Source organism: Rhea pennata, chromosome 10 (assembly GCF_028389875.1).
Source record: "Rhea pennata isolate bPtePen1 chromosome 10, bPtePen1.pri, whole genome shotgun sequence".
NCBI lineage: Eukaryota > Metazoa > Chordata > Aves > Rheiformes > Rheidae > Rhea > Rhea pennata.
In genome coordinates, this window is record NC_084672.1 from 19,970,404 (window position 1) to 19,997,366 (window position 26,963).

The 26,963-nt window shown below is 40.8% G+C and overlaps 1 protein-coding gene across 1 annotated transcript; it reads right to left on the reverse strand.

Moving 5' to 3' along the window:
* Positions 1 to 479: 479 nt before the first annotated feature.
* Positions 480 to 26,524, reverse strand: CA12 (carbonic anhydrase 12). Its single transcript, XM_062584038.1, has 10 exons — positions 26,434 to 26,524; positions 23,731 to 23,751; positions 16,298 to 16,477; positions 13,697 to 13,839; positions 12,675 to 12,770; positions 10,388 to 10,451; positions 9,769 to 9,926; positions 8,839 to 8,965; positions 1,570 to 1,654; positions 480 to 558 (listed from the first exon to the last, which is right to left on the reverse strand). Exons 1-10 carry the CDS (start codon positions 26,522 to 26,524, stop codon positions 480 to 482), a joined length of 1,044 nt encoding a protein of 347 aa, XP_062440022.1.
* Between the last annotated feature and the right edge of the window lie 439 nt (positions 26,525 to 26,963).

Consider the following 26,963-nt stretch of genomic DNA (forward strand, 5'->3'; position numbering starts at 1 on the left):
GCTGTGATTTAAAACACTGCATCAGCTGACCAACCTAGTTCAAATCTTGATCTGACAGGAATTCAGATATACATTGCCTTTTACTTTGTCTATATTCATGACGTTGTTATCCTCCCTGTATTTAGCAGGAAAGCGTGCTTGTAGCTTGATCAGTATCTTCAGATTTGAATACTTGTGGGAAAATCTATGCTAAGCAAACCATAAAATTGGAGTTTAGTATTAACTGTAAAATCAATTAGAAGACTCAGACTCAGCAGACAGCCAACATGAAAAGAAAGTGGGGAGGAATTCACTCTCAGGAGTATTCATGGATCGTATCTCCCCAAAAAACAGAGAACATGAGCTACAAACACGTTTTGGTTGTTAGGCTTTTTGAACAGTCTTGAGGTTTATCATTAGCCAGGAACACGAGACGTGTTTGCCAATGCAAAATTCTGTCAGTGCTGAGTGAAAAGGGGCTTTCTTGACAAAGAAGGCTCTCATGCTTCAGAGGTATCTTCCTCCTTGTCCCTTCCTGGCTTGTAGATGACTCCTGTATTGTCTTCTCCCTTTTTGCAGCTAAAACAAAACAATTGCATTAAGATATTTGAAACTACAATGAAGGAAAAGCACTACTGGTTATTTAAGATGTCTTATGCATGCATGAGGTTCTTTTTTCTCTGTACCAGTGAAACTGTCACAGTAGATTACTGTTACAAATATTTCAGGAGAACACATTCTGTGTGGCAAAATCAATACTGATTGCAAAGGAGTATGAGCATGCTGTAGGAAAGTTGATTGTCTTAGTTTTTTTTTTTTTTTTTTTTCCCAGGTGGTGACTTTGGAAGCAGTCTGGCTGAATTATCTCTGTCAGTACATATTTCTTTCCCTTAAATGATGTGACATTTGAAAGGGGTTTTCTCTAAAAATTCATTCCCCTCTTGTTTGACTTATTGTTCCAGGAAAAAAGAATTCAAAGAGCAATTAAAAGCAGTAACTCTAGCAAAAAAAGACCAGGAAAAAGAACAAATGGCAATTGAGAGCTGGAAGAAACAGGTAAGTATGTTATCTAGCCAGTGTGCTTGTCATATTTAGTCTGGAAAGGGACTCTCATTTCTTAGCTTTTGTTTGTGGGAGCAGTTGGTGGCTAAAGTGTAAAGTGTTTTAGTCTTCTCTGGGTAGTCACATACTCTTCTCTATTTCTTGTCATTGTGTATTTTAAGGTTTTATATGACGATCGTTAAAGTAATTTTTTTTTTTTAAGTTCAAAGCAACCAGGGGGCTACTGTTCTTAAATAGCAGAAGAGTGGCCATTGTGGCACCAAAGTCACAGCAAATAGAGACCTTTTAGCCATATAAACATATTTTGCTGGCAATGAAATAGGATTAGTTTGAAGTATATAATACAGGAGAAATTGCATCTACTATGGCAAAAACAAATCAAAGCTTGTAAGGAGAGATCGTATCTCCCCTAAAAGAGCCACCATTTCTACTGGAAAAAATGCTAAGGTTTCAGATGTACAAGCACTCTGTCAGAACAAGGATTTGGTTTGTCTTCTCTTTCTGTGATGTGACAACAAGATGTCTTACCTTTTCCTCTTGAATAGCCAAAAAGCTACTGCAAGAATGATGACAACTCCCACAATGCAGGCTATCATCACAGAAACAACAACACCTAGGAGAAGATGGAAAACATTCAAAGCAGTTCATTTAATTTACATGAGAGGAGAAGGTTGGTCTCTAATCAGTCATAACATTTTAGTTCTGCTTCTGCCATGTACAAAGGTTCTTCAGTCGATAGCTTTGCACAGATATATACTGGAAGATCCTAATCCCACAACTGAATTCACAGTTTAAAATTTTGTGAACTTAGAGCTCCACTGAAGTCACTGAGCCAACATTCAGGCAAAGTCATGGCACATCAGAAACTCCTTGTATGCTATAATATGTAAGAGATCATATAAACAAAATTCAGCAACTAAGTTCGGGCGAATAAGATGTCGAGTTTGATGCCTGTTGTTTTTTTCATGGCAGAATAACATCACTGATGGGTGGCAGCTAACAAGTGGCATGCTTTGTCTTTGAGAACAATGCTTGAAGGAGGCAAGGAAGGTAAGAATGAATTAAGGATATTAAGGTAAACAATTGAGTGATTTCATCTTTGCATTGAGATGTTAAGCATTAACACTATAATACCTTCTTTAATAAGGATCTTCAGACGCATTCTTGGCAGTGAAAATATTTTTACTTTTTTGGCCTGCCCAAAGAGCCTGAAGGGGGCACTCTTTTCTTAACTGCATTTTCATAATTTATTTACACACAGTTTATTAAATTTTATCAAATGACTGTTCCTGAGCATTATCAGAATCCTTTCAGAGTGAAGCATATTAAGCTGCTCCCAGGTTTCATGTATTCCATGTAAATATTTCCTCTTATTAAATAAGCTGTGGAGAAAACACAAATGCAAAGTCTCAAGCTTATCATTATCTCACTGGTTGCTTTATTAAGTCTAAGTAAATGGAAACTTGTCAAGCATGGATTTCAAGAACTGTGTTATAGATAGAAAAGGGGAGTTTCAGTAAAGTAAAGGAGTTTCCAATGGACATCAAAACATAACACATGCAGAAAGAGCTTGTGATTTAAAGAGGAAGGGTAGGGGCAAGGTTAAAGTTCAGGCCTTAAATTTCTGTTTGATAAAAACAAGAATCAGCGTAGTTCTGTTCAGCGTAGTCTTCTAATCAAAACTAGACACCAGTTTCCATGTAACTTGTGGGCATTGGAAGGCAGGAACACTGTAATGAATTTCAGCTGCATGTGAAGCTGCTTTTATTGGAATATTTGGCAGGCAAAATGCAGTATAAACATGTTTGAGTTTGCTAAGTAATCCTTTAAGGTTTGAGACATTTTGAAATGTAGTGCTTGTTAATAGTTAACATGAATTTAGATTTTATTTATCTGTATCAAAAAGCAGGCGGCCAAAGGCATCGGTTATTTACATCCCATGTACAAAGCACAGCTCAACAGCCCCATCTTGCGGCTTCTGCACCCAGCTGGAGTGTCAAGTCCTTAGCCTTGACGCTGGAAGTCAGGAAAGTTGCTCTGAAGACCTGCTTTGGTAGGGGCCTGGAGCCTGCACAGCAAGATTTGTTTCACAGTTCTCTGTGGTCACCTGGCCCAAGGCATGACTGTGGGTACAGCCTCTCCTTCCTTTCCCAGTAAAGGCACGGTGCTCCTACCCGCGCACAGCTGGCTGCATCGGGCTGTGTGCTTGCAGCCAACAGCCAGGTGCGCTTTAACTCTGCTTTGGCAGGAACCTTTCTTTTCTGAGGTGAGGGGCTGCACCTGTGAGGGAGCTTTTGTGACTGTGACTGGTAGGATGCACTTGAATGAAGCTTGGGAGATTACAGGCATGATGAATACCTTTTTTGAAATGGGTAGAACATTTTGCTATGATCTGCTGATAGAGTCAATGAGCTTTTGTAATTAAATGTATTTAGCCTGAATGGGGTTTCTATTAAAGTAGCACTGAGCAATGTCTTCTGTAGTCATAGAGACCAGCTCTTGGGTGAGAACAGCAGGATGGGCAATAACCCACACAATTCAGCTCCAGTAAGTCATTCCAGCTTGAAAGATACATTGGAAATGCTTTTATAGCTGGTGTCACCTCTGTATGGGAGCCAAATGATGTGACTTAATAGAGAGAGAGCCAAATGCTATTCTTGACTTTGGCACTGCTTCACAGAAACAATTTTGAGAAAGTCACATCTGGGTCAAATTTTCCCCCATTGATAGAAATAATAATGCTTATATCATTCCTGTGAAGTGTTTAATGATCCCTGAATGAAAAGCATATTGTCTGATTTTCAGTTACTGGGATCATGGGTTGTAACTCAATACCATTTAACTATTGAGTGTGATTTACAGAGAGAAGGTAGACAGGTGCTGAAAGGTCAGGTTACAAAACAGATGGAAAATTGCATTTCTCATTTCTGTATGACCGTGATTCAGATGAGAAAAATCACTGGTGCATAGATGCTGTTAGCAAACCAACTACATATACACGGTCAGTCCACCGGGTTTTGGATCTTGATTTGAAAGGAGAGAAAAAGCCAAAGATCACTAGGATTCTATGGAGAACTAGTCTTATACACAAAAAAGCTGCTCACTCAGACACTCAGGTTTCTGAATATGCAAAAGCAACTAATTTCACCTGAAAAATATTATCCTGGAATATTAGAATTAAAACATTTTTAAAAAAACATGTTACGTTTACATACAAGCTAATAACCATCTATGCACATGTAGCTGAAGCTCAAATCTGGTATATGAATTCCTTGTAGTATGTTTAAGCACAACCCACAAAAACAGTGCAAAATGGATTTTATTTTGCAGTTTGTTTTCAGAGGCGTATTTATATGTAATGGTGCCTTAAGAGTTACAGCGTAGACCTCTCGTATGTGCTTGAAAGCCCTGGCTGCCTTTGATTTTAGAAAGCTTAAATCAAAAGTGATGAATAGTAAAAGCCAAATACTCGCCTTTTGTCTCTTGATTTGAAGTTGATTGTCCCTCAAATCATTTTGGATATCCAGACAGCTATTTGCATGTATAATTGGATAGTTGTGCCTCTTTGGAGGTAGCTGGAATGAATGCATTCCTTCCTTCCCACAATGAGGATGGGAGATAAAAGCTACTCAGCCAGTTGTAGTACAAATAGCCTAAACTAATTCTCTACCTCGTAGTGTACCTGAAATTTGAACTTGTGTCTGGCTGTGAGAGAGGCAGATATTGCTAACATTCACCAGGAGAGAACCAGAGCATGGAAATTAAGCACCAAGAATTTGTGGCGCTTGAAATACCACTGTGGGCACTTCTGATTGTAAAAAGAGGGAGGGTATGGAATACCTCAAAGACTGAGGATAGTAAAAGTCTACCCTGCTATCATGCACAGGCTGAAGACATTTTCCCTTGTGTGGTATCATTTTGAATATAGCACAGTGCTGACTTGGAACACCTCTTTTTTTTCCTAATGCGAACAAAACAGCACTCAAATTATTGCTTATACCTCTGTTTATTTATAAATATTTTGGCTTATTGCAAAAATACAATATATGATAGAAAATGATACTTATTGCCTTAATTATCTCAATGTATTAAAAGGTCCCAACTGTTTTTCTCTGAAGAGGCTTATAAGGTTTGACGTAGAGAAAAATTAGCCATCTTAATTTTTTACAGGTTCTATGAAATGGTAAGTCAGGTCATACTTTTTTTGGCTGGTGGGAGTCAGTGTCAGTGTATTGACTTCAGTGATAAACTTGCCTTAGTGTTTTGGGGAATGCTTAAATCTGTCTTCCTAAATCCTATTATCTTTGAAATATAAGGCTAAGTGTTTACTACATAGTGAAATAAAAACATCGCCTGAAATATTTCATGTATGCTAAGTCTGTTTAGAGCATTTTTGGAGCCTTTACATTGTGTCTGTTGTTTTGCCTTTTGCTGTTGTTGTTGGAGTCCAGCAACCTTAGTAAAATTTCAGTGTTTTGCAATTGTTAAAATGAATGCTGTTTCCAAAGCTCCCCCCCTGCTATTGGCTGAGACGCTCCAGGCTAGTCTTTGCGCTCACCTAACTGCAGAGCTTGGGTTAGCTGGAGTTGCTTATTGTGCGTGTTTGGTTTGCAGTTTCCCTTTCTTCTCCAAGCCTGGGAATTAAGGCTCTAGCAGTTGGGGACATTCTATCCTTACAGAAAGTAGGAAAAATAAGACAGTTATTTTTCAGATTTCTACAATGTATGTTTACGTTATCTAATGTAGTTTGCTCTATCTCGTGTACCAGGAGTGTAGCAATGCTAAGGGCAGGCTTTCCCTGTTCTGGTCAGCCTCACAGTGTGTTTCATAGATATGCTCTGCCATCTTCTGAGGAGATGTGATGGGTCTGTCTTCTGTTGCTGGAAAATAAAGTCTGCTGGCCAAGGACAGAGCCCACTAAGGTTTAGGGGTGGGCAGACTGCTGGGCTCTGCTCTGCTCAGCAGTTATCATAGTGGAAACTCTGGGGAAAGTCACTTTTCTAGGCCTCTCATTGCAAGCTGGAAGCTGTGTACAGACATGCAGGGTGCTTGGAGAACCTGAGCTGGAAGGTGCTCAGTAAAAGGTACAAAGTCACATTGTCATGACTACTCGGCAATTGTAATATCTCCAACTCCTTATCATACGTTAAACAGTAAGATGTGTTATTCAATATTTCTGCACCTGGGAAATAGCCCATCTGTTACTAAATTGTTCTCCCTTTTCAGTGTTGCAAGTTAAAATAGTTTTTTTTACTTAGTGGCCTTCTGCAGAGTGCACAGAAATGGGACGTACGTGACCCTGAGTTTAGCTCTGTGAACTGCACTGAAGCCACTCAGAGCTCTGTGAACTGCACAGAGCAGTATCAGCCTGGCCCTCTTTAATGTATCTAGTCCACAAGCTTTTCATGAGAATCAACTATATTGCACTCTGCAGGTAGAGTGGTTAATTAAATGAAGTCAGGAGATACAGCAGTTTAAGAGGATATGTTGCCTTTGTTGCTGGAGCCCAGGAGACAGTGAAATGCAGGGATTTAAACGCAGAGCTGGAGAATGTCATTAAACTGTGAAGTCATGGCTTGTGGTTCAAGCCATATATTCAGTCTGCTCAGGACTGTTAGTATATTTACTCAGTAAAAATACAGAGAAATGAAGATCTAAATTATCATTAGAACTCAATGAGAAAAATGTGCTTAAGTAGCAAGGACAACAGCAACATACCTATTTAAATAATTACTGTCTAGGTTATGTGCAGTAATTTCAAAGAAGGCACTTAAGAGAAGCTTTGTGGTAGAATTATGTTCCCCTTATGGGAAACTTTAGAAAGATTTAGAAATGTTTCCATGTGAATTGAAACTGTCCCTAGCCACAAAATGACTCCTAGGACTGTCTCTAGCTTTTATCCCAAAGGTGGGGATTTGCTTCAGCTCAGGGCCAAATCCTGCTGATGTTCCACACAGCTCAGCCTGGGAGTTCTGGTGCAGCTAATTCGAGAAAGAGACTTGCCAACTTTCGGACACAAATCTAAATCGTTTCTGATTTTAGAAAGATGTTTTGTCTTGGATTTGTTTTGGCCAATCTCTGATTTTCACTTTTCTGCTTTATAGCTTTATATTTACGAAAGGGCTTGTCTACAGCGAGACATGCGCAAGAACAGCTACTTGCAGTGTGCCTGTGGGGAGAACTGTTCCTGCAGTGGCTATTGTGTGACATTTCCCAATATAGATACCTCCTGTTTTTTCTTTTCTTTCAGTTAAGCAGTAGAGAAACTACCAGGCAAAATCAAAGTGGTACACTGAAGTGTTTTATTAAGTTGAAAGTTACTTGGCCAATCTTTTATTGTGGTCTCTTTTTCTTAAAAAACAAAACAAAATGAAACAAAAAAACCCTCCTTCTGTAACAATCTCAAAACCCATAGTGGTTTGCCTGGGTTCATCTGCCTGCAGTGTATCCAGCTTCACTTCTGCTTAAGGGCATTTCTTTTGGAATTGGAGCAATACATCCTGCATAAGCAAGATGCCTTGTTGAGGCATGATAAAGCTTCCCACTGCAGACACCCTTTTTTTTCCTTCATAAAAACCTGTATATATCTTAAATATTGTCATTGTATAAAACTGCATAGTTAAGCTTTTAAATCAGGTCTTCCTCATAAGGTGGCTAATCTTTTCCACCCCAAACAGTGGTTCATAAAATCCAGTATTATGAGTTACTTTTGCTTGTCAGATGCAAGCTCCCCAAGGACCTTTTCTGATTCCCTGTGATTTCCCACAGAACAGTCTCCCTGAAATGCAAACTTATGATTCTTTTAAATGTGTGTTCTGCATAAAAAGAAACCTGCTCAAAATAAGCCTGGCTTCACAGTGACTGAAATCTTTCCTAACTCAAGATGCTGTTTTAGCTGTTATGAAGTGAAAACCCAGTAGCTTAAAAGCCAGTGACTTTTTCTGGCAGATCACTGCTCATTTACTGAAAAGAGAGCTTGAAGCAGCTGTGTTCCTAAGCTAGGCACCTTCCTGTATAATCTGTAGCTTTATGAGATGAATGCAGGCATTGGAGCCTGCATCAGAGCTTCCGCAAGTCAGTGGGAAGATTCCTTTTGATTCCAGTGTCCTTGGGGAATCTCATGTCTTGCCAGGTTTGCCACTGGTAGCCTACATGGCAAAATCCTGCCCTTTCTTCAGATCTTTAAGATCTATGTTACATACCTCAGGCAGCCTTTTCTGGGACCAGTCCTGCCTCTGTCAGCAGGACTCTTGTCACTCACTCACCATGAATGGGAGCAGGGTGTTTTGCTGAAATGTAGGTGGTGTGTGCAACCATTATAAACAGCTAGAGAGTCTCATTAAAGCATCACTAACTAGAATTACAAAGAACCAGCAAGTGTAACTCGTGAAATGAGGCTAGCTCAAGCTGTTATACTGACTGAAAGACTTCAGTTGCAGAGAACAGGTTAGTGTTTGGAATGACAGAAAGTCGTTCTACTAAGTGTGGCAGGGGCAAGCATAGTCTTCCTTCTCCTGTCTCCTTCCCTTTGATCAAAACACCAGGGATGCATGGAGCTGGCTTGCCTGGTACCCCTTGCGGAACAAAGCTTTTTGTATACTCTCTGTATACATTCCTCCCGCAGGGTTGCCCATGCAACAATGCAGTAAGAGAAGAAGAGGCACAAAGAGAACTGCAGGAAAGAGACTGCCACATTTTCGCAGCAGTGAAGTGCAACGGGCCTGCCACTTCAGTATTTCAATTCTACACAAATCGTGGCGTGCTGTTTCTTTATATGGAAGCGTTCATGCAACTTACCTTCGTGGAAGGAGATAAAAACCAGTCTTTCATCAAACTTCTGAACGTGGCGGAAGTTATCAACCATTTCCAAGGGTTCTGGGTCGTCACTCTCTGTGCAATACATAGCTGTTTCCAGCGCCCGTAACTACAAAGGGAAGCACCTGGTCAGCTCCCAGACCACAGGAAAAGCAATGTGGGTGTGGGATCCCAGGAATCAAACTCCTGGAGGGTGTGTGTTTGAAATCGCAGAGGAACTCAAAGAGACGAGGATACATTAAGTAGTATTTAAAACTATTGCATGACCTGTGAGTCCAAATGCAGAATAATATGTAGGCAGTGTGATGTCTCCAAATCCATACCTGTACTTTTCTTACATTCTGATAAAATTACTGCTCTGCAGTAATTGGCTTCTAGGAAAATCAGATGGGAGAGAAAACATTAATTTGATCGGAGATTTTGATAATATTTTTTTCCTCTCATGTTTATAATTAGCTAAATCAGAAGATAGTGTTTGGGACTTTATAGCCTATATGATTCATCAATGGCCACCTGAGAATGAAAAAAAATAATTGAGCACAGAAACAAGTATTGGAGAAAAGCCAGGGGATTTGGGCTTGACGATAACCTATCACAAGCTTTTAGAAACAAACATCTACCCACCCCATTGTCCCTAAGTCAGTCAGGATCCAAGTAGCGCTTAAAGGCTTGGTGGACAGGGTTCAGCCACGAAACTTGAACAAAAATGGTCTGAGAGTGACTCACAGAAAGATTTAAAGCAGTGATCAAGTACATAGTGAAAACAGAAAAGAATCTCACTTTACTGTGATTTTTTTCAAGCTGATACAATACTAATATGTATTGGAACATAAGAGAAATCCAGGAAATTAGAATACGTATTTACTATTTCTTAGTAAACACCAATGAGGAAAACACATGGTTTAAACTTGCCTGCTCTTGTGAAATTTTAACAGGATGTCGGAAAACTGTCCAGAGAACGCTAGGATAGCAAGGAGGAGTTGTCAGGGATCCTTCGTAGCGATAATACTCATCCAGTCTGTCGGGAAGCAGTTCTTGAATATTGAAACCAGGAACTTGGGCCATCTGGTCTAAAAGAGAGGATTTGTGTTAAATGCTGTATCATTATTACACAGATTGTGTAGTTAGTCCCAGTGAAGTGAATTTGTTTTTCAGAAAGTATGATGTTTTCAGTCACATCACTAAGAAAATAAAACATTTTAACAGGGGTTATCCCAGTAAAATAATGAAATAGAGCTTTTTAGGTTTCCTGTACAAATCTTGTCCTATATACCAGAGTCTGTAACATAAACTGTGATCATGTCAACCCAACACCATATGCAAGAGTAAGGGCTAGTCAGAAACATGTGGTGTTACGTGTTTGTTTCCTGCTAGCAATACACTCTTCACAGAAATGCACTGAATTTTAAGTCTTCTGGAGTTTATGACAGAGATTTGCCTGCAACTTCTGGACTGTTTCTTCAATCCCTCTTGTGATGACATTGGATACTCTTAGCCACTCTCAGTCCACAGCTGGTTTGTAGCCACTCACCCTTGTATTTCACGTTCCGGAAGTGCCTGAAGATCTTTTCGTATATTGGGTTGAAAGGTCCGATCTGTAACGAGAAGACCACATGCAAATCTTTGCTTCTGCATGCAGCAGGTAATGGCATTTGATGAACAACATAAGGGAAATGATTCCACTGTCCAGACATGAATGTACCAGCATGGCCTAGTTCCTCTTTTTACCCAAAATGTTAATACTATTCCCAGAATCCCAACAATGTTCTTATTGCTCTGTGGATATGAGAGCTGCTTTAACATGTCACACTAGCACGTTGTCATGATGATGTCTTAACTACGGCAGTGTAGACCTCTCCTGTGTGCTTGAAAAACCTGGCTGCCTTCGTCTGTTCAGCACACGGAGCGCCTGAAGAAAAACCTTTTCCTGAGAGAGCCTTGTAGACCGAGTTCTCTGCTGACAGGCTTCTCAGGTCACCCACTGGTTTCTAGGCAAAGCCACAGTTTTCCATCCACAAACATTTTTTTAGTCTGCTGCTCCTCACAGTTCCAGCAGATAAAGAATGATGCTATTGGGCACCACAGGGCCTCTGGCAAGGACTATAACTCAGCTCTCTAGCAAGACTGTGCTTTTCAACTTCTCCCAGCAGCTTTGGGGTTTAATAATCAATGCCTTTTTATATGAATTCTCTGGAGCTGGTGTTTAGCAGCTCCTCTGACAACTGAGCATAGTAAAAGGGTGTCCTTAAATCAACTTTAAAAGCTACCAGCTGTCTGAAAGTTTTTTAGAGACCTAATCTCCAGGCTTAACAACATTCTCTTACATGATTTTAAACATTAACAGTTATGGGGGAAAATAAAACAACCTAGAATCCTGATATTCTTCCCTAGAATAATATGCAATACTCTGAAACTTTTCACAGTTCTGACTTCCAAATGAGCTGAATTTTGACACAAAACTGTTGTCAGAGCCTTAGAGGTGGGCCAGGAGGTGGGCTTGAATGATATCCATTCGCAGTGGAGCTCTGTCAGCGAGCCGGGACATTTGTCCCGTGCACGGGACCTGGGCCGGGCCCTGCAGTTAGCAGACAACACTGATAAAACCCCGGTCTTGGTCTGGGGGGGTTGCACAAGACACAGCTGCTTTCTTACGTTTATTCCTTCTGGTTCTGTTTCAGGAGCTGTTTGATACCAGGATGTTTGTTCTGTGCTCACCCTCCCTGAACTGGAAGGGTTGAGCTCTGTGTCTTAGCTGTGACTGTCACACAATGCTTTCTGCTTCCTGCCTGGGTGACTAACGTTGCAGGAGGGCTGAACAAATCAGTCCTCCTTTGAGAAAAAGGACAAAAGAATTATAGAAAAAGGCACCTTTTTCTGCACTCCCCCAGCCCTTTACCTGAAAATTAATTCTTGGGAAAAATGAGTTTCTGGAAACTGGTATTGAGTTCCTAAAACTATTTTGTGGCAATCTCCAGGAAAATATTTTTTTTCCTATTTCTTTCCTCCTCTTCTTTTTTTTTTTTTTTTTTTTTTTTTTTTTTTTTTTTTTTGCTGTTGAAACTGCCTGTGTTCTTAAACATTTTTACGTATTCAATGGAAATGTGAAAACTGGGTACTTTCAGGCCTTAGGTAAAAAGTGGAAAATACTCCAATTTTATGAATAGCTTTATAGTAAAGCTTATTGAGGAGTTTTACCCTTCAAGAAGAAAGAAAATTATTTAAGCTTATCAAAATTGTTTCTTCAGGACAGCTGATGGATGTGGGGCTTTAGAAGAGAAAACTGGAAACCTGTCCTTCTGTTATTTTGAAAAATGCCCCGAATTTACTTGTTTGTAATTTTATATCACTACTAGAATCTGTGATTCAAAGAATCTGGGAAGTCCGTGTCCTGCAGGCTGTGGTCACCTCCTGATTGCATATAGTTGCCAGAGTGAGGGCTGTGTCTCTCTGCTGTGCGAAACTGCTTCATCTGCAAGAGGCAGTTTTAACATGAGTTTGAAATTCACTGTCATCTATTATTTCATAAACTCTACCAATTCTTAGTTTGTAAATGAATTCAAAAGTGGATTCAGTATCTCTGAAGTTAATTTGCTGAAAAATATTAGGAAATATCCAAAATTATTATTTTCCTTTGTTTGTATCCGTTTATATATGTGCTGATGGAGTCTGGCCCTTTTTTGTGAACCAGAAAAGGAAGCAAACGTATTCAGCAATGTCACTTTTAGTTAATCTGGGTAATTTTATGCTTTAAAGATGTCTGATACCTTACTTAATGATCAAAAAAGTATATTACAAAATAAAAAAGTCCTATATCCTACCTCAAGAAGAATAGCCAGAACTGCCAGCCCATCTGCTTTGTCCATTGCTGCTGTTATATCCGGATATTTCTCGGAGTTGTAATGTACAATATGCAGCTACAAAGAAGGAGATATGATATTATGGTAACACTTCTGTTCCCTGACTAAGAAAAACAAGTGCAGCTATCTCGGACCAGGACAATACCGTGTTTTTTTTTAATGGTTTCTGTGCAGTAGCAGCAAAATACCTTGTAGAGAATAGCAAAATGTGCTGGAAGTCCCTCTGCTAGCCCCTGTCTTGCTGAGTCACCCCTCCTCTCTATGTGATGGAGAAAAAAGAGAATTCGTTTAGCTTCAAGCCGTCTTGATTGTACTGCCAGTACTAGTAAATATTTCCGAAATAGTAACACCTTGGTACTCGTGGGGCTCTCTGATGTTTAGAATGCAAAAACTGGTGTTAAATGTAACTGGAGCAGAAGCAGATTCCTGAAGGGCTCTTATGCAATCAGATGATTCTGACTGAATAAATTTTCATTTAATCATTTGGCATAAGCATCCAATAGGTGCTGCTGTTCCAAACCTATTCCTAAATCATTAATTTAGGGTTAGAAAAGATGGAAATGAAAAAGACCTGTCAAATAGTTCTTTGCTGGATAGAAGAAAGTGAGCAAAGATAAAGGGAAAACATTTCAAAATGTTGTTTAAGCCCACTGGAGCCAATGTTGTGCTCTGCTTTACAGAGAAGAAACAAGGGGTCAGAAATCTAGCAATTTGTTTGAAATTGCTCAGTGACCCAGTGCCAGGCCTGAGTTTAAAACCTAGATTCTAACTCGATAGAAATGCATGAAAACTCATGAAAGTACATGGGAGCCCATCCTCTTCCCAGTGCACCGTGCAGGCTTTTAGTATATATATCCAGATTATAAGTACTTTGATGAGGATCTTGCAGCCTTTTACAGTCATATACCAAAGGTAAAGATCCCACCTCTAAACGGTGGGACTTGTCCACCTCTGCATGTTTCTCTGATCCAAGCTCATCTTACCTCTGCTGCAAAATGCTTTCCACCGATGGTGTGCTCCGAGCCTTCCGACTTGTTTCTGTTGCCCCAGTGCAGGTGAAGTTGAGATGCAGTGTATTCAAACGGGAGGTTTCTGATGTGCATAGCAGGCGACAGATACATTTTCACTGTAAGCAGACCAAAACCAGATGGGAGGAGATGGTACCACATGGAACTACTCTAGCTATAGTACGTATGGAGAAGGGACAGAGCAGAATAAACTATTAGATTCTTAACTCAGAATCCATCTCAGTCTGCAGTTGGAGATAAACATTTCAGCTATCTTTAAGCCTTTCTAGGGAATACAGGAGAGTTTAGAACATTCCCTTTTTCTGTTTTCTTAAAATAAAGCAATTAAGTGTGAGAACTGTTGCTAGTGGAATTCTTTCTCTTTCCTGAAGAGTGCAAAATCACTTCATTCTTATTAAAGAGACAGCTATCGAAGTATTGAAGCAGAACTTAGGCTCATGCGCCTTCTTTCTATTCCCTTATTATAGTAAAAAAATGGCTTAATAAGCAGTATTTGGTCTGGTGTTTTTTAACCTTGTTAAATTGAGTTCTTTTCCCCTTTAATCTTCTTTTAGGAGCATTTGGAAAAAAGCTAATAAGCTAATAACCCCCACCACTAACCTAGAGTAATTATGTCAAGCAGCAAGGTAATCAAAGGCCTTAATAATTAGCATTTCTTCTCCTGGCATAGGAAAGGGAGGGGCTGTTGTATACAGTACCCTCCTTTCTGCTCACTAATGCTCTTCAGCGGGGAAAGCAGGCTGGCTTATCTTTTGCGTAGGTATTGCCATAGAAAAGAAACTAAGTTGTTTTCTTTTCGCTGTTCAGTCTGGAGAAGTTTGCGACTTCGTAAAGCAAGAGTTTATGTGAAGAATAGGTCAATCTCTTAGCAATTCACCTTTACTGGTTTCCAGTGTGAATGTATTTCATTTATGGAATGTACCTGGTGTGTTCTGCAAGGGAAACAGGGCCCAAAACCTTGATAGAGGAGCAAATGTTGACATATGTATTCTTCAGCCAATAGTAAAGTGCTTTTCTTGAGCTCTACTGCTTTCAGTCTAGTTAAAGTAGATAACTGTAGCTGGCTGTGAAGCACATTAATTGTATATAGGAATGCCTGATAGCACAGCACTAGATATCCTGCTGATTTCCTCTCTAGCCGTAAGAGAAGATAACAGCAGACGGTGAAGTGATCACTCCAACAGAATCAAGCTTATTACTCGGAGTAACCAAGCAGTCGTATCTGAGCGAGTTTCCTGGTGAGGATGGGCCACACATTCCCTGCCTCCCAGGAGGACACTTACCTGAGAAGCGAATTCCAGTTTTAGGAAGCCAGATTTTCTGAGGGTGAATCTACTGTTGTCTTGGCTTGTATTAGGAAGTGATTGAACTTCTGGTGTTAGGGACAAAATCTGAAAATCTTAGTGACCTAGGCTCTGGGAGGGATTTGTTTTTTCCTGTGTGACAGGGACAGGCTCTCAATGTGGTGCAGTTGTTTCCACCTACTCTCTGGTAGCTTTAAAGGCTGCAGTGTTGATGCTCCGTGCTCTGCCTAGGGTTGACTTGCAATAGCCTAATGCATTCTGCTTTGACAGTACAATCTTCAGCTAAGGGCTCAGAGGTGCTCTCAGGAAAAGGAAATTCCCAAAGAAAGGGTGTTCTAGACCTTCCATTTCTTTCAGTATTGCTAGTCTAAAGCAACCTGGTTTTTGTGGAGAAACTGGTCAAAATGAGGAAAACCAGGAACCATGCCCTAAAAGGTTGGTCCTTACCTGAAGAATGGGCTCATGATGTTGTACAGAGCAGGTTTACCCCACTGAAAGAGTGAGAAAAAAAGAAAAGTTTGCCTGTCAAGCATCTTTCAACAAGGCTTTCTAGGGAAAGGCAGAGGCTGCTTTATAGCACAGGTTCTTCTGATGCCTGCGCAACAGAGGAGGATACACCAAAGAAAAGCCTTATACCTGTTCTTATTTATAGATCTTCAAATTTTTCAAGAAGAAAAATATGGTGGAACTAGCTTATTGGTATTGTATGTCATATTGATGCATTAGATATCGTAGACCTTTACGAGATTGCCTCTTCTCTGTTTTATCCTTCACTATTGGAGGTTTCAGTCTCAAGTCAGAGGAACAGAATGGTACTCCTAACTGTTTCATTTTTGCGCTAAATTCAACTGAGCTACTTTGATTAGACTAGAATATCAAAGAGCGATTGCATCTATATTTTATCATTTTATCTCTTTCTGAACAAACTGTAAAGTCTGTTTCTGCTTCTGAGCACTTGAACCAGAGAAACAAGAAAAGCTTTTAAAAGCTCAGGAATTAATTCTATGACTGCCTAGAATTTATTTAAAAACAACAGTTTTTCAATTCTGCTTATGCCAGGTCCATTTGTGTTCAGTACAGTGCCGGATTTCCTTAGCCTGTTCTTTAGGGTGTATGAATGCTGATGCGAAGGCTTCATCTAGCTCATCTTGATTTCAGCTGATAATCAAAGTAGTTCACCCATGAAATACAAAATTATGAACTCCAGTGACACTTTCCTTCACAATCTTCTACAGTCATTAAGTTTCCTTACCTGAATGACCATTATTGGTCAATGTAAACTGGTCAGTGGAGGGCACATTATAGCCTATAAATTCTAAAGGCAAGAGGTTAGAATCGTACTGGAGAATATCTTTGTGAAAATCTATCGGTGATTGGAATACTCCTCCACAAAATGGATATTTCTTTGGCCAGGCTTTCTCTCCATCAGGACCTGTGTAAATTAACACAAAGAGACAAGTTTGTCAAGCCTTGATGTTGTCTGAATCTTCCCTGAGAACAGTAAAAAACAGACAGGCATGAACTGTTACAGTTATTCTGAAAACTCCTGTGTTTGAGCCCTCATCTAAAATTTGGAAAAGGAGCCTCTTCTGAATCTTGAAGGTTTTTTCTACTCCTCTACCTTTCTCAATTTCATGTTTCCAGTTTCTCACTAGGTAGAAAAAGGCCAGATTACTGTAATAAGACGTGTTTGCTGGCAGAGAAAGTGTCGGCAAAAATCTCACATAGAGACACTTTGTATCAAATTTCTAGACAGATTCCTGAGTTGCAATTTTCCATTTTGTCTACAATTTTCATCTCTCATGGTGCTGGTTGATCAAATTCTCACATATTTGAATTTCATAAAACAATGATAAGACTATGCAGTACAAAAAATGCCACTGTATTAAAACTTAATTCACATAAACTTAATGATAGCTAGATAGAAGAATCATATTAGTTATTACATTTTGTTATGCATATAGCAGGAAAAGCCTTCACAGAGCTTTAGGTGCTACGTAAATAGAATGATTTTTTCCTTAGAAAAAAAGCTAGGAACCGTTCTTTATCTTTTAATAACTGAAAAAACTTTTGTTACTGAGCTTTAATAGGTTCAGTGCATGCAAGGCTATTTTTCCACCAGTGACCAATTAAAACAGATACTGCTTAGAATTACCCAAGAGTTGCTTATAGTCCTGCAAAGGCTTTCAGTGGAGACCAAGTTACGTTTCTTTTGACCTGAAGCCTTTGCCACAAGCCTCCGCCAGGCCCTTGTGAGCTGACGAGCACATCCCACTTTCAGCCAGAAGCGACGGTGCAACAGGCAGCGTGCAGCAGAAGTGAGCAAAGCAGCTTTGAACTGGCTTCTGTGTCTGACCTGGTCTAACCTCCCTCGCTTCAGTAGTGCTAGTCTTACCTTGCACTGGTGTAGGAGAGAGGCCTTTGTGTTTTTACTTACTACCAAACTACGAAGTGAGGAAATGATGTGGAAGAGTTTATTGCCTTTTCCAACCCTTTCGGTGGTTGGAAGTGGAGTTCTGGGATGACAGTGCTATTCCCTTTGGGCTCCAAAAGATGCAGGTATTTATAAATCCCCAAATTATGCTTTAAATTCAATTTCATTATTCACCTCCTGACCCTCGATTTTTTTGGCAATCTCAGCAGCCTTTTAGGTTGTACTCCTTGGGAACTGCAGGCCTGGTAGCTCACCAGGTCTGGTGAGCTCACCTAAACTGATGAGCTACCAGGCCTAAGTATTTTCAGGCAACAACAAAACAAAGACGGTCACAGTACTGGCTGTGCTCCTGTGTTCGGACGTATCACAAAATTGGGGTTGTTTTCTGACAGGAATGACTTTTCCCTGTGCAAATACAGGCATATGCACACTAATGCAGCTATACCCGCCTTCCAAAGATAATTGCTTAAAAAAGGGACTTCGTGCTGACAAAGAAAATGTCACAGAAGGGAATTAAGCCTTTTCCTCATCATACAAACTGTTTGGCTCTATCTAGCAATGTAACACACCATGAAAAGTTGACTTGCAAAAATGAAAAGTATTATGGTAATTTGACCTGCAGTAGCTTGCTTGAACTCTTGGGAAACTTTTCTTCATCAGAGGCTTTTGCCCTAGGTAGACTCTACAAAGAATAGATAATATCAAGAAATTGTTCATTGTGCTTTTGATTTAATTACACATTAATGGCTAGCAGCTGTTCTCAAGCTGTAAGCTGAGACCATTGGGATTCAAATGTCAAAAGAGATACTTGCAACTTGCGTTTCTCCCTGATGCTGAAGATTCATCTTGATTCTTTCTAAGGCAGGAGGGTCTTTTGAGGTCACCTGGCTTAATCTGTATAACACGACCCCCTTGGATTGATTTCTGCTTTAATGAGGCCATATCTTTCATCAGGAAAAAAAAATCCAATCTTGTTTAAGCACTGCAGGTAAAAGATACTTCATAACTGCACAATGGGTAATTACTCTCCTTGGCAGCTTGCCTTTTAGGGTGAGTTTGTCTAGCCTCGACCTTTTAGTTAGTGGCTGCTTTTAATCCTTCACTTAGTAATTGAAGAGCCTCCTGTTAGCAGATTTTGTTCTCTTCATTGAAGTCCTTATAACATACATGATGTTATAAGTACTTTTACTTCTTTTAAGTTAAATAGATACAGTTCTTTGAGTCTTTTGTTAGAAGGCTTCTTTTCCAGACCTGTAATATTTTTGTGGTTTCTTTGAAGTCTCTCCGGTATGTCAACACCTTCCCTGAATTGTGGATGTCAGGATCTAATGTTACATCAGGTCATCAGTGGCAAAGCAAGTTCAGATATTTTCTGAAGAGAACTTAATGATCAGGCAAATATTAATGGAGACTCAATTTTTAATGAGAAAGAGTTTCCTAGGATATCAATAAAGGAGAAGAATCTGATTTAAATGTAGTGCATATGACAGAAATTACAAGTTCAGTTTCTGTGCACAAAGACCAATATAATTCTTCAAGAAAACACTACCTCTGATGAGGTAGTGGGTTTCCAGAAAGACTTTAAGATGTATCACAGGTTTGGGCACTGGATAATTCAATAGGTAATCTTTAATTGATGCATAAGATAGACAGAAGCCTACTGCAGCCAATAGAAGTCACATCATGAAGTACAACACATTTTTTTAGTACTATTTTTGGTGCATTGCATTCTTTTATAGAACTTTCATACCAACATCAGCAGTTCAGAAGGGAAACTCTCTCTTTACAATAAAATGATGCAGTTACTGTAGTCTTAATGCACCTTAATCTCGAGTAGCTGTCATGCTTTCCCTGACACACATTCACAAATCCACCTTTAGGTCACTAAGTTTTGGCAGTTCTTGTTTGTTTCCCACTCCTGCTCAATCAGCACAACTTTCTTTTTTTTTCCTTCTTGACACGAAACCAGTTTTTCTAGAAATTCAGCCTTCTTGTCACATAGTGTTCCTCACTTCAGTGCCTCAAAACTGTTGTCTCAAAGAGCTGAGCTCACTGCAGCTTGTGTTTGCATATATGAAATTGAGATTTCCGTGGTAGATAAACCACACAGCTGGAAGGCATCTCTGAGCCAGCTCTGCTGAAAATGGATGATTGATTGTGAACCAGATTTTCCTTTTTCTGTGCCAGCACATTAACAGAAATTCAGTGGAAATCACGTTCTGTTTACAAAGGCTCCGTCTGATCACTATTGACTAAAGAATAACACGTGGATGTATTCAGATCAGCCTGCATTACAAGTCTCGCAAGTTATTTACATGAGAGGTATTGCGAAAACATCTTAGTATTCAATTTCTTCCTTTTGTGACAACAGTTATGAAAAAGGGAAGGCCCAGGCACCTCAGATGATGTTTGCTTCCCTGAGGATCCTGCCAGGACTGCGTCAGCAGAGCAGTAGTTGTGCTGTGGGCCCATTTCACCCATCTAACATAGTATTCAGCTGTTGGAGTAAGCAATTAAGGTGTGGAGTTGTCAGTATGGGTGAATGTCAGACCTCCCTGCCCCTGCCACCACTGCCCCTGCTGCAGCCATGAATGATCCCTGCTGTTCTGTACTTGCAGACCTGGTTGCTCGAATCCAGCTTGTTGGCTGCCTCCTTTTACATGAGCTCCCAAGGCCATGTTCCCTTACCAGGATGCAAGTGACCCTGAGCGTGGCTGTGCCCTTACGGCTATTTTATAGAAGATGCCTGTAAGTAAAATAGTAACAATTCTTTGGACGGCACTTGCTGCCCATCTCCACAGTGACCTGAGTGAAATACCCTCAGCACTTCAGCAGCATATATCTATCATATCATCTCCTTCGATGCTTTTTAGCTTTCTGCATGCCTAAGCCTTCATCAAGCCCCACAGCCCTGTCTCAGGTAGGAGATACAGGCAAATGCTCCCCTAGGGGTGACAGTGGTCTCTGCCCCTGGGAGACCCTGGTCTATATGATACTATTACTACAAAGAGGCTTTTGCACTGATGATTAGTTAATATTCATGTTGCTAAAGTTTCTGATGGGGATCCAAGATCTCTTAGGTTGAAGTAAACTAGTGTAAAATGCACAGGATCAGTGAGACCAGGGACATCTGTGTGGTATTTTGTAGCCGCACAGAGCGCTCTGCCCCAGTTTTCAGCCAGCTGGAAGCTATGTAGCTGCAGTGAACTTGAGTCTGCGGCTGATTTAGCAATGAAGGCTGAGAGACTGGGCTGTGTGCCACAGTAATGGGGCCACGTGGTTCCTGTTTGGCTCACAGCACAGGCAGAACTCCATCCTTTCCACATACACATATCCAATATGCGTATATCTTCCATATGTGTGTTCAGAGGACAGCTTGTGAGGTAGAGCAATCGGCAAGTAGCTGTCGCTGCTGCTCCATTAAGCACAGATGCTGTACAAGAAATTTTGGGTATGTTCTAGAGAGTTCACTAAAGCTGGCGTTTCCTAATGAAAGAGGGCAGATTCTCAGCATCTCACTGAGCTGGAGCAGAGCACCTGGCAACAATAAAACTAAAGAGTTTGCAACTTTAATTAGTATGTCTGTTAACAACAGTCCCTGTAGTTTCTAGGTTAATACTGTTTCTTCACATGCTGAAACATGTTAATAATTCTGCTGTTTCTATTACTTTTAACTTGTCTGTAAAATTGGGCAGTGTCCTTCAGCCTAGCTGTTTGTCCAATCTCAAAGAGTGATTTTAGCTCTTTGGTTTCCCTCCAGTTCTCTTACATAAGAGCAGCAGAATATCAGTATCCAAAGAGCCCTGCTCTCCAATTCTGCCAATTCTGTTCTGGGCAGAGGAGTTTGGTCCTGCACCCCCAGCTGCAAGCAACACTGCAGAAGGAGCCGTGTGGGCATGGTGTCCTGAGCTCCAGGGGCATCTGAGCATTGTTTGAGTTCTCTATCTGGAGCTGGAAACATTTTTCTCAGGATGTTTCTCAGTTTTATGCTGGTTCTCTGACATTCACCAGAAAAAGCCCAGGGCTGAAACAGCTTTGCCTTCACTAGCATTCATTTCTGAGGTCAGACTTGCGCTTTGTAGCACAGTGCTCCATAAATTTGTTGCTGATACCATGTTTGTCTAGCCTTAGTGCTGTGTAGAGAGGAGCCCCCTCCCCCTAGCAGAAGATCACATAGAAGCAGAAGCTTGCAGAGTGCCAGACACTGCTAAAGCTCATTACTACCAGCATTACATACTGTGTGTGACACTAGCACCTTATTCCTTAGCTACCTATGTGTTAGCCATCGTGGTACTGCACAACAGTAACGGTGAGTAGAGACAGAGCTCCACTTTCCAGAAACACTTTGTCCATTTTGTCATGTTACAGAAGGTGAAGCCACCCACCAAAGGACACAGAGCAAGCCTGCATCAGAGGTGGGCCTGGGGCCCATGCCCCAGCCCGCTGGCCTGTGCTGCTTCTTCCAGGCTCACAGCTCATGTTCTGTGCTTGGACTATACACCAGAGTAGTGCAATCAGGAAGAACAAATCGCATAGCTACAGTTTGCCTAAGGAAGAGGCAAGTAGAGATAGTCAGCCCTTACATTTATTGTAGCTGATGCAGTAGTTTCCATTATAGCCAAGCCAATCCAGTTCTTTACAAAGTTTGTTCTGAAAAGATAACGCCTGGCCACATCCTGGTTACCACCTTGCCCTGAGCTGCTGTGCTATATCGACATTCAGTTCTGCATATTGTCTTACTGAGCAAATAGGCCTCTCGTTGACAGGGGATGTGTCAATTTTTCCTCCACCCTTTACCTTGTACCTTGACCCTCATCTTGAGATCAGCCTGCACTGTGAGTGTAAAGGCTTCAGTTCCTCTCCCTTCCTGCTGACTCATTGTAGTGGGTGGCACTGCAGGGTGCTGCAGGGGTAAAGGTAACAGGTGGAAGGTGTTGGCTGTCCTGAGAAACCACGATCAGTAGGAGAATGTGAGGAGCAGCCTTTCCCTGGTCTTGATGACAGTCCCTAATTGTCATTTCTCTCTATGCAATGTTTTACCCATGCTTTACGCCTGATATTTGCAAAGAAGTGTTTATTGCCATTTAAGTCTTTTGAAGATGCTTTTATAATATCTTTGTCTAGATATTTTTTAAAAAGTAATTAAGAAAGGGAAAAAAAATCTGGTTTGTGAATCTTTTCTCCATCCTCTAGTACATGTCAGAAATCAGACTGCAGCATAGAAATGCTTAACAAGAATTGAAGAAGTTGGGCACTGAGAATACTGTACTCTGAAAAATACATTGGTATGCAAATGCCCAGAAAGGGAGAAGTAACTAATTTAAACAAGCATTACCCTGGGAAGGAGAGCGAAACTTCTATTTTGCTGGTAGTAAAAGAAGCCTTGCTTTCCTGATTGCCCAGTAGGTCTATGTTCATCTGATTGCTGCTTTCAAGGTGACAAAGTATGTCAAGCATTTTCTCCAAATGAGAATATGAAATATATATAACAAACAGGGGCAGTTAGATTAATACCTATAGATGTGCAGCTGACAGTTTTCCTTATGCTTATGTGAAATGAGTCAGGTAAACTGGAGCACAGCCAAAGAAGCAGCTATTAGAGCTAAACAGTTTAAATCTTGGAGTTTCTTGGGTTTGTCTTGGAGCAGCACCGAAAGCTTGAGAACAAGCATTTTTTTGTGAGATTCTCAGTACTGCCTCCTTCTCTGTGGGCATGTGGCATTGAAACACGGTTTTGAATGAGAAAATACTGGCCAGGGGATTTGCTCAGTTAAAATGCCTGACTTGGAGGACTGGTATGCAAAGTACCACTGAATGTTATTTATTCTACCTTGTCAGAGCTAAGGTCTTCAAGGAGCCAAGTCTCCAGTGACATGATCCAGGTGACACTGAACTCTGGCTCTAGTAAAAATGAAGACCTATGTGGACAGGGAGAGGCATGCTATTTGCAGAGCTAGGCTGAGATGTGCTACTGGTCTGTGACTGGTGAGGAACCAGAGGGCTGTGGGGAGCCTGCTCTTAGCCCTCTGAAGTTCTTGTCATTCTGCAGGGCAGCGTAGAGCCCACTAACTGCCTCCCCATCCTCCAGACAGCCCTGGTGGATAAATAATGGGTTTGAAGACAGTGGGCCAGATCAAAACCTTGGTAAAATACTGAACCTAGTAGGATCTCACAAGAACAAATTTGGCATGTTCTCTTTAAAATACAAAACAAAGACACAACTTACTATACGTGAATTAGTTACTACTTACCAACATAAGACCATTTTGACCCTGTGAAAAACAAAAGAAATATTGTTGTGAATATTTGAAATTGAGCTTACTCTGTGCACATTAAAGAAACAAATTGCCACTTAAACCCATCTACTGATTCTTGCAATACTCACCTGTCTTTCTAGTCCAGGTTTTGAACAGAAATATAAAAGTTTTAACAAGTTATGAAGCCTTACAACCAAAATGCTGGCTATAATTATCCCTGTGATCCTGCCTGTGACACTTTCATGGTCACTTAAATCCTGGGGACAAAGTTCAGTCCATCAATTTTTTCAAAATACTGCAAACATCAGTATGTAGGTATCCTTCATTTTCTCTGATTGGGAAAATAAGAAATATAAGTGGGGTGTAGTTATCATCAAACCCTCATGCCTAGTTGGGGAGTTTGAAACATGTCAGTGGATTGCTGCTGCTCTGAGAAGCGATGGACAGTCCTTGCTGCACAGAGGATCTGGACTTTGCTGTCTGAAACAGATAGGAAATGTCTGGACTTTGAAAAAAGGGAATATGGTATGTGAACCCATATAACTCACGAGAACCATTGAAGCTTGGGTGAGTGTTAAGGTGATTAATGGTCAGTATTCATTGATTGCCTAGGGAATCGGGACATTGTCTTTGCACGGTCTTGGAAATATCTTGATTTATTTAAATATTCTTTTTAATTTTTTTTTTTAGTACTGGAAACTTACTTGCAGTTATTCAGCTTGCTGTGGAATTACGGACACTTGTCCTGACCAGCCTTAATGGTTTGGTCTTCAAGCTAATGGAAATCTTTACTTTCCCCAAATTTAACTTTGTTTCCTCCCAGGAAACATTCCTGGACTCTGAGTCTGCAAACACCCTGTGTGCACGTGTGTGTGCGCAGGCGTTTGGGTGTCCTCAGACGCATATGTCTGTTCTGTAGATGGTACTTGGCTACATTTCTTGTACTCTGAAATGTAGTCCCAAGCATGGCTCCTCACCAAAGAATGTGATGTGAAATGTTTGGGGTGAATTTGCAGGGGTGTGCAGAGCAGCTGCACTTCATCTTTTGCATCAGCTGGGGCTGGGAGCATGAAGCTCCCTGACTGCAGTTTGTCAGGACCAGTGAGCCTTGTTCTTTTTGAATTTTCAGAATAAGCTTTGCCATAATCATCCTGGCTGAAATCCCCATGTTGCTGTGTAGGAGAATTCATATTCCGTCTTCGATTTCAACATGAAATTCTCTCCCCATTCTCCTTTACCCTTTCATCTGCAGGGGATTATTTCTTACTGAGGTCTTTGAGGGTGTTTGTGTCCTACATTCAGCGCTTTCTGTAGGTACAACCTTGATAAAGAGAGCAACCCACTGTCAGCAAGTTTTAGAAATCCCACATCCTCATCTAAGCAGAGTTTGAAGAAATGTTGGCTTAACTACACAGCTACTCTCCACTCATGCTCTTCACACTGAAGTGTGTATAAACTGACAAAACTATCTTTTCTGGTAATCTAGAACAACCTTAAAAAAGTACATTTCAAAGATTTTCAATATTTTGGGCTTTTATCCCAATTGGAACAAAAATAAATGAAAGCTTAAAGTCTTTTGACAAATGGAATTTTCCTCAGCCTGTAATGATCTGTAATTCACTGTTACGCCTTTACCGATGAGCCCAACAATAACAGCTAGTGCAGGCAAGGCTGCAGCTTTCTTAACACTGTGTTGTCTAACTCAGACCAGAAGAGGAACAGATGGCAGAATCTTCTTGGCTTTCTCTGTATGAACATATTAGAGCTGCAGAAGTGATTTGTTACTATCGTAAGACTGTGGACAAGGTAGCTTTTACCCTTATTCTGCTTGGAAATGAAATCAGGATGAGGCAGGTTGTCACACAGCCCCCCAAGGTTGGAGAGGAGGCTCTGGAACATCTGATTCATGTGTAGTAAAGGAAGTATCAACCTGGGAGGGCTCTACTGCCTTCATTCGTGCTGGGGTGAGTGCTGATGAGTAACACAGTTATGCTCCTGTGTGTGGAGGAGGAAATACCTAGAGCGAATGTATTGTGACTCTCTGATCCATATCTGGGGAATAATACCTTCCCAGTGACACTTTGGAGCTGAAAGAGTGGGAACACTTCTGGCTGTAATAGCCTGTACCTCAGTTAAGTTTCTGACTTGGGAAGACGTCAAAGACAGGCAGATACTGTAGATGTTACTACTTTGTGGTACAGGTACTACTTCTAAAACAGGAATTCTCCAGCTTTCCCTTCAGGACATGTCATAAGACAGATCTTTCCTACACACGTGTTCACTTCAAAACCTGCTGTGTTGTTATTCAGAGAGGTTATTCTGGGAATCTCCAAGCTCTGGGAACCTCTGCCCCTCAGGTGGGAGATACTGCTGGAGAATGCAGACATTTCTCAGAGAAGTATTCCTGAAATAACAAGCTGGCCAAAAAAGTTTGAATTCCACCCTTTGTGTAGCTAGTGCTGAAAACTTGCTATAACGCTTCTCTTGGCAGGGCCCTTTACGAAGCTGACTGCTTTCTTTATATATCAGAGTACCTATCCTGAAAAAGGATACTAACTCCAAACAGCTGCAAACTGCAACAACATACAACTATGAGCATACTACAGAAATAATAATAAAAAGTCTCCTCCATTTTTCTGTCACATTAGCTGCCCTAAGTTAGCAATGACAATAAAATAGAAAGATGAAAGACTTTACCATTCAACGGCGCTTGCACTGACAGTTGTATCTTTAGGAAGAAAATAAGCACAGTGGCAACTGCAACTGTACTGAAGCTCTTGGCTGACATCTCGAGGAAAGACTTATAATATCCCAGCAGTCCACAGGTTTCTCTGCACTCTGAAGAAACTCCTGTGCAGATATCTGGCAAAGAGCAGACACACACATACAGAGCGTACTTCTGCTAATGTTATTGCCCTTCTCTCTCCTCGTTTCTCTCCTTCTTTTTAGGGCTGCTTTTTATAAAGCTCCTCAGACTCAACCCAAAACAAATGATGTAATGAGACCTGCCTCTGGGTCAGAGCACCCTCAGAAAGCTGATCCTCTGCTTGGTTTACCCCCATTCTGCTGAGCTCCAGGCAGGGCGGACTGCAGCACTCAGGCAACTGAAATGTGGCGTTTCAGAAATTCTTCAGCAGAGACACAAATGCTTAAAAAATGTGTCCATGCTCTTCTGGGCCATGCCACAGAAGGGGTTTTCTAGCCTAGTTCAGAGCAGCTCCCTCAAC